This window comes from Echinococcus granulosus (genome assembly GCF_000524195.1).
Source record: "Echinococcus granulosus chromosome Unknown EG_S00054, whole genome shotgun sequence".
Lineage (NCBI taxonomy): Eukaryota > Metazoa > Platyhelminthes > Cestoda > Cyclophyllidea > Taeniidae > Echinococcus > Echinococcus granulosus.
In genome coordinates this window covers 216623-227536 of record NW_020170434.1, presented here as the reverse complement: position 1 = coordinate 227536, position 10914 = coordinate 216623, and the positions used below count along the sequence as shown (strand labels likewise).

General features: G+C 42.9%; 1 protein-coding gene across 1 annotated transcript; it reads right to left on the bottom strand. All coding sequences in view use genetic code 11, as the record gives it.

Moving 5' to 3' along the window:
- Positions 1-688: 688 nt before the first annotated feature.
- On the bottom strand, positions 689-8476 carry EGR_06276 (Hippocalcin-like protein; the record flags this gene model as incomplete). Its single annotated transcript, XM_024495525.1, has 5 exons — positions 689-748; positions 1280-1371; positions 1423-1699; positions 7765-8061; positions 8369-8476. 5 exons carry the CDS (start codon positions 8474-8476, stop codon positions 689-691), a joined length of 834 nt encoding a protein of 277 aa, XP_024350048.1.
- Positions 8477-10914: the final 2438 nt, after the last annotated feature.

The window sequence follows — 10914 nt, the reverse complement described above, 5'->3', positions numbered from 1 at the left end:
ATTAAGTACTTTTGCCTGAAATTAGTGGCGATCCAGCCAAATAATCGCGGCTGTCTTGGAATTAAACAGCGCCGAATCTTGCTGACATTTGTAGAGTCAACATTTACCTATTTTTCTTACCAAAGTGCCAATCAGGCGAGGCACCAACCCCCTGGAGGCTGTAACAACGCAAAATGCGCGGTAAAAGTGGACAAGAGACAGGTCACAGCGAACACAACGCGATCACCCAAGACGAATATTTGCTGGAACAAAAATTTGGCGCAAGCTAGGCACCGTGACAACTTTGTCTCCTCTATCGACCAATGAAGTGGCAAATCAGGCCACTTCAGTCGTACTGACAAATCGGTCCGTGCGAAAAATGTAAAGCACGTACTCAAAAGAGGAGGGTCTGCTGGTAGAAGAATGTTGACACCCCCTGCTACATTCCATCCCTCCATCTCCTCCATGACGTCGTCAAGACTGACCCAAAGGCAGCGCGCAAAAAAGAGCCACTTAGTACTCACTCATGCATTTACAAGTGCTTCCTCGCATACACGCATCATACGTCGTGATACCTACGTATAAGGCATTACAAAAGCGGAGTGGACACAACACCTAGGATGGATGGATGAGTCGGTGAAGACAAATAACAATAGAGCAGGTTAAATAAAAGACAAGAAAGAGAAAGGAAGGCGGGAAGGGGAGAGCGTTAGAGTCGGAGGAAACAGTTCACCGTTGTTTGTTCGTGATAGGCTGACGGAATGCGTATCTATGGGAGAAGGGAAAAAGGACGAGATCCAGTCATGTGATTGGTCAATAGGACACAACCAATCAGAGTTAAGAGGACCAAGTAAATTATAAACCTGGGCATTGTTTCAAATTGTTGAATTTGTCATTCAGTGTTCACTTGACCCCTCGTCAAAGGTGCGATACTAATAAAAAATCAGCAGGCTATAGCCATTACTGTGCCAGGATAAAATACTACTGACAACATATAGGCAGCATTTCTGAGCTTTGTCCACAGCAACGCGATTAATAACATAAATTATTTTTGCTGTTATGTGAGGTGCTGCTGGAAAATCTGGGACTTCTTTCCTAACGAAACGACCTCATTTAAGACTAGAATGGGCTTGCAAAAGGGGGTACCTTTTAGTCCCCTGCGATTCGACTGTCGCGCCGATGGCACGAAGCTCCGTAGCTACTCCCTCAGCGATAAATCTACTTCCAAACTTTTATGTCCATTTTTTTTATTTGGAATTGATTCGGGAGCTACACTGACACCATTGGCAAATTGACGCACCTCAATAAAAACAACGATTCCGAGCCAAAGGAGAGGGATACTACCGACAACTTCCTGTGACAACATCAATGATAGCGATTCAACAATCTCACCTGAAACCACAAGAGATGACACGATGCAGCCATTTGCCAGTCACCTTTGACCATTTTGATTGGTTTCTATTGGCAGTAATGACGTGGGCTGGAGTTCAGGAGTCGTTGAGGAGGGGGAGGGAGCCACGACGAAGGCACATGGTGCTCCCAGCAGCGCCAGTACTTCAGCATCAGCACGTACACCTTCAACAAAATCGGCAAAAGAGATTCGTTCGTCACCGTCCTTATCCATCACCGCAAAAAGTCGACGTGTCCGCTGTTCCGGAGTCGCCTCCTCCGCTGGCATCTCGCGCGCCACAGTTGCAGGGCCGATCATCTTGTAGATAGCCTAAAACGGGTCGCACCGGTGCTACTTAAGTGGTTGTTAGTAGAATGTGCCCGGGATGTAATTAAGTGTCCATCTCGGTGGCTTACGCACAGTCCACTGTTTAAAATGTTACGGTGGAGGGTCCCGAAGCAAACCAGGATGTTTGAGGTTGAACAACTAAAAACAATGCCACATTTACGCGCACTTTCCAATGCAGCGGGAAGAAAATTTTCAAAAGGAAAGAATTGTTAGCAGGACTGAATCATCTCAGAACAGTCCGCTTCACTTCGCCCTCAGTGTGCACGAACTTTTCAAAGGCGCAGCTGTTTGCATCGGTCAACGAACGTGCTCTATTTACCGTTGCAACAGAAGTACTCGTCACTTGTATGATTTCATTACAGGTGTGTTCTACGTCTAGGATAAGATGTTCCACATGCTTGAAGCTCACAGAGACGACTGCTGTGGCAGTTAGCCGGTACCGTCACCGTTTTTCGTGTTTAAATTATTTGCAACAACTATACAAAGTGCGCTTTAAGCGTTCTGTACGGATGGTTATCAAGGGAGTGTAGTTTGACGCCCTTGTTCATAAGAAAGACGCCATTAATTGCCGCACGCACTTCTATCACTGTTGTTCTCAATCTTTTCTGAGTTAACCGCGTCTAAATTAAATCGGCCGATGATATTTGTCATCACTACGGTGAAATTCTTTTTCAACCACTGCCAAACTCACAGTCCCGGCTTGATATGGACATTCCTGTCATAGGGCACATATGGGATTTAGGGAACTTAGAGAACCCTCTTGTTGATCATCAAAAAGGCATCACAAATAAACGCCCCCTCGCTGGTTGTTAGTACTACACACATTGCTTTCAATTTCTTGGGGCAACTATGTAAAATTGAAGAAAAATTTATGCCAAGAATGTTGTAATTTCTCAGAAAATCAATGCACCATTCCCTTTTCAATCAAACAGGCAAAAGTGGCACGAGAAGACGGGACATGTTTACCACAAATTTTCAGGCCTTGGCCCATCAATCAGCGGGCGACTTCAAAGCCAAGGCAAACAACCCACCCACTCACCAACCAAATGGTGGTTACTCAGACCAACGGTCTTTGTGTCTCATTGCTATTAAAAGAGGGGGCGGATTTACAAAAAGTGTAGAAAAAGCGGTGGATTTAAGTATTTACCTTGCTACCCTCCCGCGCCGGTAATGAAATTGGCTTGGATACCTGTCAATTTAGGCGTAAGAGATGAATTGTCACTCGGCTCCCTGGACCAAGTTTTTTTTAATGCATTTTTGTCCGGAATTCGTGACAGAAGCTTCACCATTTTGGGGTTTTGAAAGAAAGAGCGACAGAAAGGGCTGAAGCAAATCCATGAGTCAAATCAACAATTTCATTCCCGCGATTCTTTAAGCAAATTATGGAGGAAACCCAGATTGTACGATTTAACTCAAAAACGTCGTATCGCCTGGATGTCCAAGGTGGATAATGCGGATGAATGAGAAGCATTTGAAGTGGAAAGGCATGGATACATTTACCCACCTCGGACCCATCTATCCATCCATTCAGGCGACATTCTTTCACCCATCCATCCAGCTTAGATGGGTATTTCAATCCACTCAACTCGCGTATTCATCCAACAACCCATCGAGGTTGCAGTTGCTCACTCACCTACCCATTCAACCGTCCATATTGATTCCATGTACCAATCCCCCCTTTCTACCAAATCAACTACCTCTCTGTCTATCCGTTCAGTCATCCATCCACCAAGTCTGCCTTCTAGCATTCCTTCATTAATCCACAAATCTAGCCGTCCACCCGCCTAACGACTCTTCCACTTGCCTCAAAACAACCAGAACCACGGTTAGACTGGTTTCGTATGGTCTAAATTACCTAACAGAGATTCACCGAAAAATAATTTCACTTTTCAGCACAGCCAAATGCTCATCAAACACAGTGAAACTGTCTTTGAGTTTTACTAGTTGTGCCATCGTGAAATGCTTTCATGAAAAAGCGACTCGTATTAATTCAAAACGCTCCTAAATGTGTCAGTCTGATACTTCAGACGGTCCCACAACGTTGCTACTTGGTAAGTCGACTTTTCAGTATACGTAGATTTCGGTTGTCAAGCCTTAACGGCATAACAAAGCGCTCATGTTACTTTTTAAATGCCAACAGCCCTGCTGCACACACCTTAATTTCTGTCCAAATCTGTGTTTCTGCGCTACAGAAGTAAATTAAGCTCCATAGCTTCATACAGCTTGCTGAAATGCAATTGACTACGGGCGGTGTCAAGCAAAGTCGTGTCGGTGCATTTAAGCTGTGCTCTGTACTCCTTTCCTCTCCGTTTAAACCTCCAGGATGGTGAAGGCTGACGTGATTCCAGCCTGTCGGCCGTTCTAACCGACAACCTCAGCTCTCAAAGCTACAGAAGACGCTTGGCACATCTGAAGAAAGTGAATTTGTAGGAATGGCGGTACGCAGTAGCAGAACACCTCATTCAGAAACATCCTCAACAGTCAAACTCTGATGGCAAAAAAAGGGGAAAAAATTGGTTTAGCACATTCAGGAAGACTAGATTCCCCAGTAAGAGCTGAGACTTCTAGGCTAACGTGTCAAGAACTCGGCTGATTGCATTACTCGACATGAGGGATGGAATAACTCGTTTGCACCCATATCAGCTGGAGAGGGGATGTTGTGGAATCCCACTAAACAAATAGATGGCACACGCCAGGCACTGACAACAGACGACAAGCTTGAAAGCCTGTCAACCTATTTTGTCCTTTACGTTGTTAAAACACGTCACACGCTGACTGACTTGTGATAAGAAGTAGCTTCTGCACTAGGCCAACCAGGGGATCAGCGATTATTCCCCCAAACTTTCCACTTGAAGTGGGTGAGATGCTCTGATGACCCAAAAGTTCTCTACTAACTACTTACTCTCCAAAGGTAAAACAACAGGCTCGGCTGAGCTCTACCTACTTGAACTACTTTCAAGGCGTGCAAGAAAACTTGATTACTAAAAGTAGGCAAAACTAGTGAAGCAGTGAGAAGGAAGTGTGCTTTTTGAAAAAGGTACAACGCAAATCCTCATACCACGTGCCGCAAAACTTACTCGTAAAGTGATTTGCATTTCAGTTGGGAAGGGGATAGGATAGAGAGGGGGAAGGAAGGGAGGTACTGTCACAAACCCATCCTCAAACCCCTCTTCCGCACTCCCTTGGTAGTGTGTTTGCAAGCATCGACTACCCCTCAGTGTTGGCAACGGGGTAATCATAGGATCGCAAGCAAGGCAGAATCGACCATTGGTAAATAAAAGTAAGAAAGAAGCAGAGGTGTTTGAGGCTAGATTTTTCTACCCCTAAGAGGCAAGACGCATAAAAATGGAGTTGTGAATAGGGTTTCGTCTCGTTAAAAAAAGATGACAAGTTGTTGTGAGTCGCTATGAGGTTAATATCTTCTTTTGTCAGAAAAACGCCCACGAAATTATGCGGTTGACTTGTGGAATCAAAGCCAGTCGCCCACATTACACACGACTCATGTTGACTACCCACTTTTGTGTGTCATAATATAACGTCTATTCTCAAAGCATAAACACCTTCTTCAGTCCCACTTCAACGATATTTCAGAGGTGAAGCATGGGGCCAAACCATTTAACCTGGAGGTTATGACAATGGAAAGAGAGCAGTCGTCTTGTCAACCAAACTACTGAAATCAAACATTAGTAACAAGAACTATCAATGAGGATGAGGTAATTTAATAACCATTTGCCAACTACTTTAAAAAATGACCGCGTATCCTCCGAGAAAAAAATTGACTCGAGTGTAGCCACTCCAGTCAGTTAAGCACCGGCAGCTTTGATTTACGCCTTATTGTATGATGAAAATGGACCACAGCGATTAATGAGTGAACAAAGGGAGAGAACTCCCACACATTGATGCAGAACTCCGCATCAGCCTAACTCTGATATGATGTCGCATTGCGCATTGTCACTATGACTAGGTGCGACTCCTGCACCACATGTCAATGTCCCCGTCGGATGATCCGCTTATCCGTCCCCCACCTTCAATTGTCATCAAAACTTAACATTGGTCTAGTCTCTCTCACCCTTGCCGCTTCTCGCACGAAAGACAGAAACGGGACAAAATTTTGAGCCTTGATCGTGTTTTAAAAAGGCACTTTTAGGCTCCAAACTAGTTCAGTGTTATTCTATATCAGGGATATATTTACTCATCAGGTTGATAGGTCAGTGTTCTACTGACTCTACGTGGCGACTAATCACATCCTTTTTTAAATTCCAAAGTAGAGAAAACGCAGTCCTTATTCAGTCTTCACTACCAGTGCTACTAGTAAGGTTTTCAGGCTTTTAAAAGCATATTTGGAACGCTGTAGATGAGAAAACGACGAGGAGTGGTGAGTGGCTATGTTTAAGCGTACCTTTTTAGGAGGGATCAGAGTGCTATCGCATTACAAATTAACCCTATTGACAAGGCACTGGAAACATTCTCAAATGAACCAGGTAATGGTTTGTGATGTACTGGGCTCATGTGTCAGCTACGGTGACTGGGGATTAAGTACAAACATTTCTACCCCGTTAAAAACATGCTGTGTTTTTTTTAACTCAAAACAAGTAGAAGCAAGCTAAAACGACTCTGTTTATTGAATGGGGAAAAATCACCTATTTCACGACGTTTATCAGGAAATTTTACCAGAGTAAAATGCTTACTACTACATACTACTCTTAAAAGGTGACAATAGCCCAAACCCAATAAAGTTGTCTCTATTATTAGCCCAGAGAACTGTTCTTATGCCTTATAATAGGCCATTATTTACAACTGCACTGCCAACAGCAACCTAATCCTTTGAGGAACGATAAATTGAGGCAATGGCCAGCCAAAATGGGAATACACTCATGCGATAAACAGAACAATTCAAGGCGACCAATAGAGACGACAGTAGCAATAATCAGCAGACCGTTGTTTAGACATCATCGTCACCACGTTGGATGAGATCTAAAAAGCCCCTCTTCCCCCACTCCCCCCTCTGCCGTTGGCATAAACAAGTGTGCAGTTAGTCTGGTATAGTCACTTTAAAGAAGCGACAGCTTCCTGATTATTTGTAAAAATTAGGTAATTAGGATATAGTAGCACCGAATCAAGCTTAAGTGGGTAAGACAAGGGGGCAATAATATAACCACGATCAGACATAAGAGCAATGACTATAACTCCAGTGCAGACTCCTACACCTTGCGGACCCAAACAATAGTGTTTTCATGTTATAGTTTATCAGCGTAATCAGATGTGACCCTTTAGCCACGTAACGATGTACGGGTCAAAGTAAACAGTTGTACCGGCAGTGCCTTGGATAAGAAATTATCCATTCAATTTATTATAACCACTCTCAGGCAACTGAAGTAGGAAGGGGCGATGGTAGGCAAAGGCACCAATTAAGCTTAATTAGAAGGCAAACTTCACCTACGTTGTACTATCTACGGGTGAGGTGAAAAGCAAAAAAAGAATTGTTCTGGGTGACTTCGTTTTTGTGTCCAGTGCAGTAGCGGCACATTAGTGATAAAGTATGGAAACCACCATGTTGATCAACATTTGAAAAATAAATGAACACATTCAACAAATACTTGGCCCCTTTAAAATGTCAGGTAATATTCGAAAAAGGAGTTCTTCAATAAGAAGACTGATACTTTAGCCATTTGCTATCCCAGGACGATAGTTTAGAGGCGGTAACTAAATTAGCTGAACTTAAACTACTTGCTCGTGCTATGGGTAAATGGGAATGGATTGTGGTGATTAGGCAGACATGGAATGATTCACCATGGTCATTTGTCGAGGAGTGAAGGGGACTACCACTTTATACATAACTGCTTCACAGCTAGATGTCAACAAAACGCGCAAAAACAAAGCCGAGAGATTCATTAAGGAACATGTAAAGATTCAGCCTTATACAGAATTTTGCGTTCAAAGGCCCCAACCCTGTACGTACGCAAACTGACTGAGAATTCCAGTAAGGTGGTACTTTACCCGGAGGCTAGGAGACTATCAGAAAAGTGTTAGTGAGTAGTACGTCTCACCTTGACAACCTGCAGCATCTCTCCACGACTGATGTAGCCATCTCCGTCGAGGTCGTAGATATGAAATGCCCACCGTAGCCGTTGCTCCTCGTCATTAGGGTATCTTGTAACACTCAGAGTAGTGATGATATCACGAAACTCGACCACCCCGTCCCCGTTTTGATCGAAGGCACGAAAGACAAGGCGCGCAAACGGCCTCGGGTCACCGTGGCGATCCCCGTTTAAAGTTGAGGAGCTAAAGAGCGCACAGTATAAGCGCTGAAAATCTTCCACGGTTAGTTGCCCATTGGGACAGTCCTAAAAACATTAAAAGCTTTTACAATTCCTTTCTTTTGTACAAAAAATGTTAAAGCAATAAGCATCAGCGTTAGGTACTCATGGCATTGCATGACCCCAGCCATTTCAATGCGACGGAATAGCGCAAAATGAGATGCAATCTTACTAAAATATATTCGAGCTCCATAAGATAAGGGGACTAATTAAGGGCTTGTTCGGTTAATAATAATATCTTAGAGTTGAAAATTAACATTACTTCGTGCATCAAACAAAATGCTAACCAAAACAAAAACCAAGTAGACACTGAATAAAAAAAATTAAATTTTACTTTTAAAAATCCTCGATACCACGATTGAATCTCCTGTTCGTTGAAAGGCGTTGATCGAGTTAGCTCGTCAATTGTTTCTGCTTTAAGTTTTGCCTGTTTTGCACCCATTTTAAGATGAATTGGAGTAGCGAAAATTAACTTTGCATATCTCAGTCCGGAAAACATCCTTTCAAAACGTCCCTAACCGACTCATCTTGCCGAGCACAACGACAATAATGAACGCAGAAAGTAAAGATTGAATTAATTCAAGGTCAATCGACATGAACATCATCAAGTAGCTTTATATTTATTTCAGTCGAAGGGATTTTTTTGCTGGAATGACGCTTCACTCATAAAAATTACTTGTTCTTTTTGTGTGTGCTATTTCTTTATAAAAGTCCAGGGTGCTCTTATGTTACCATACCTTGATTAATTTGGCTGGCAAATCAATACTTAAAAGCAATCCCATCAAATAAATTAGGCAAGCTTTCATTTTGCATAAGACATTATATTACCTCCGATCTCAAATACTGTTATCTTTGGCAGCATTTATTGAATTAACTTTGTATATGCTATATCACAGTTATTTCTTTGTTTGTGAGACTAGTGAAAGTCTGTCTAAAAACGGCAGTTGTTAAATATCCATGGGCACAAGAAGGCATTGTTCCCGAAATCGCTGAAAAAATTCCTTCGATTTAAACAAATCCCAGACCTTATCCTTGTAAAGCCTTGTGAGCTAACACTTACACGTTTGGAAGGAAAATACCATCTCAAGGTTTGGAATTCCTGTGAACGTATGGACTAGAGGTACGGGTCTCAGCATAAACTTAGTCCTGAGACTGGATGACCCTGTTAAAAGCATTGAATGGTCCACCTAAAACCCTTTTTTGTTCTTTTTACTCAGTCATTATCCTATGAGTGCCTAAATATTATGCGTATCTGCAAGATCCGGAAGGTGTTCCGTGTTTCCATAAAATGTAGACCCAAAGTTTGCCTAACCCCGTGAGGTCCTTGTTGACGACAAATATCACTTCAGGGTCTCAAGAATTTAGGGGTTCACAGTCTATTGTTAGAAGAACATAGCGATTTCTGCTCTCCGTGATCGATAAGGGACCTTGTTGTTACTGCCTACTCTCCCTCTTCCGTCAAATCTGAGGTCACAGGTTGAAGGGATCAATTGCCCTAAGGTGGGGCTGTGACGCAAGCGGGACGACCTCTGTAAAATGGCATTATGTTTGATTATCCCCTGCTGTTGTTGCAACGCAATCGTGTAGGCAAATTCTGACTTATTTGCTGCAAACTTTACAAACTTATATAAAAGTATGGTGTCTGTGCGGGGGAGCTTGTTACCCACAATGTGCCAACAAACGCTCTGCCTTAAATGACCGACTCATCTTCCCTCGAATCTTGTTTGTGGTAAGTCACGGAAACGCTCTTCACACAATCCGCCTTTGGTGTCGGTAGAAAATCTCTCCTGTGAGATACCGATTTAAGAAAATATGCTCCAGCGTTCCTCAAGGTTGCTATCTGGAATTATACCAAATTTCTCAGCGTCCGAGAAAACGTTCTGGGGAAGAGCATTTAAGATCCGCTGTGCTTTTTGCCTTTGGGAATAATGCCAAAGAAGTTTGTGTCATTTGTGAAGAATGAAACGTCCTCCAACGTATCAGGACCATCGGCAGGGAAGGTCGGTCGAAGGAGAACGTTACGTTTTCTGACATTGTGAGATTCTACATTTAAGTGAAGTTTAATGGAAAAGTTAGCGTTTATCGCCTCCCGGAGGGGAAACCGTTGGCGCCTTCCCAGTCACCCGAATGGTTCAATTCACCCGCTTGCCACCTAAAAGGCATATTCAAACAGACGTATATCCTTTTTTCCGCTTTAGTGTATTTTCTTCAACAATTTTCAAAAATCTTTCAGTATTTACTTCCTCTCAATGTTGATTAATCCTCGGTAAGAAGTAACTAATGCCTACTATGCCACTTTGTACCTATTTTCCACCCTTTTTGGAGTCCTGCACGGCTAGGCTTCTATTATACCACCGAAATCACCCGATGTCATCTGTTGGCTTGGCAACAATGCAAAACACGGTAATTACGCTGTCAAATCTTGCAAAAAAGTAGGATAAATAAATACTTGAGAGCACTGGATCCTAAATCGCCGACCTTGAAGTCGAAGAACAATGAACGTTCTGCTTAGCCTCGGCAGCGAGCCAAGACCTCGGGTTGAGTGAAAGATTAAAAAGAAAAACAAACCAGCCTTCAACGAAATGTCGAAGTACAATCACACACATGCATACACAATCTCCACTTGCTTCGGTTCAGTTCACACAAGTGGGTAATGCGTTCCCACCCTTGTTCTCAAGGCAGTTGTTTACATTGGCACATTACAAGTGAGACCTTAATTTCCTCAAAGAAAGTCAACAATAAAGTACAAAAACAACAAATTTGTTCGGTTAATGAAGTTTAAAAGTTCTTAAATATTTAGTGTAAAAGGGTAGTGAAGGTGGAACCTCGGCAAGGAGGAGTAGCTGTTGTCTGACCTCGTGATCATCTGATTGGTCGCCC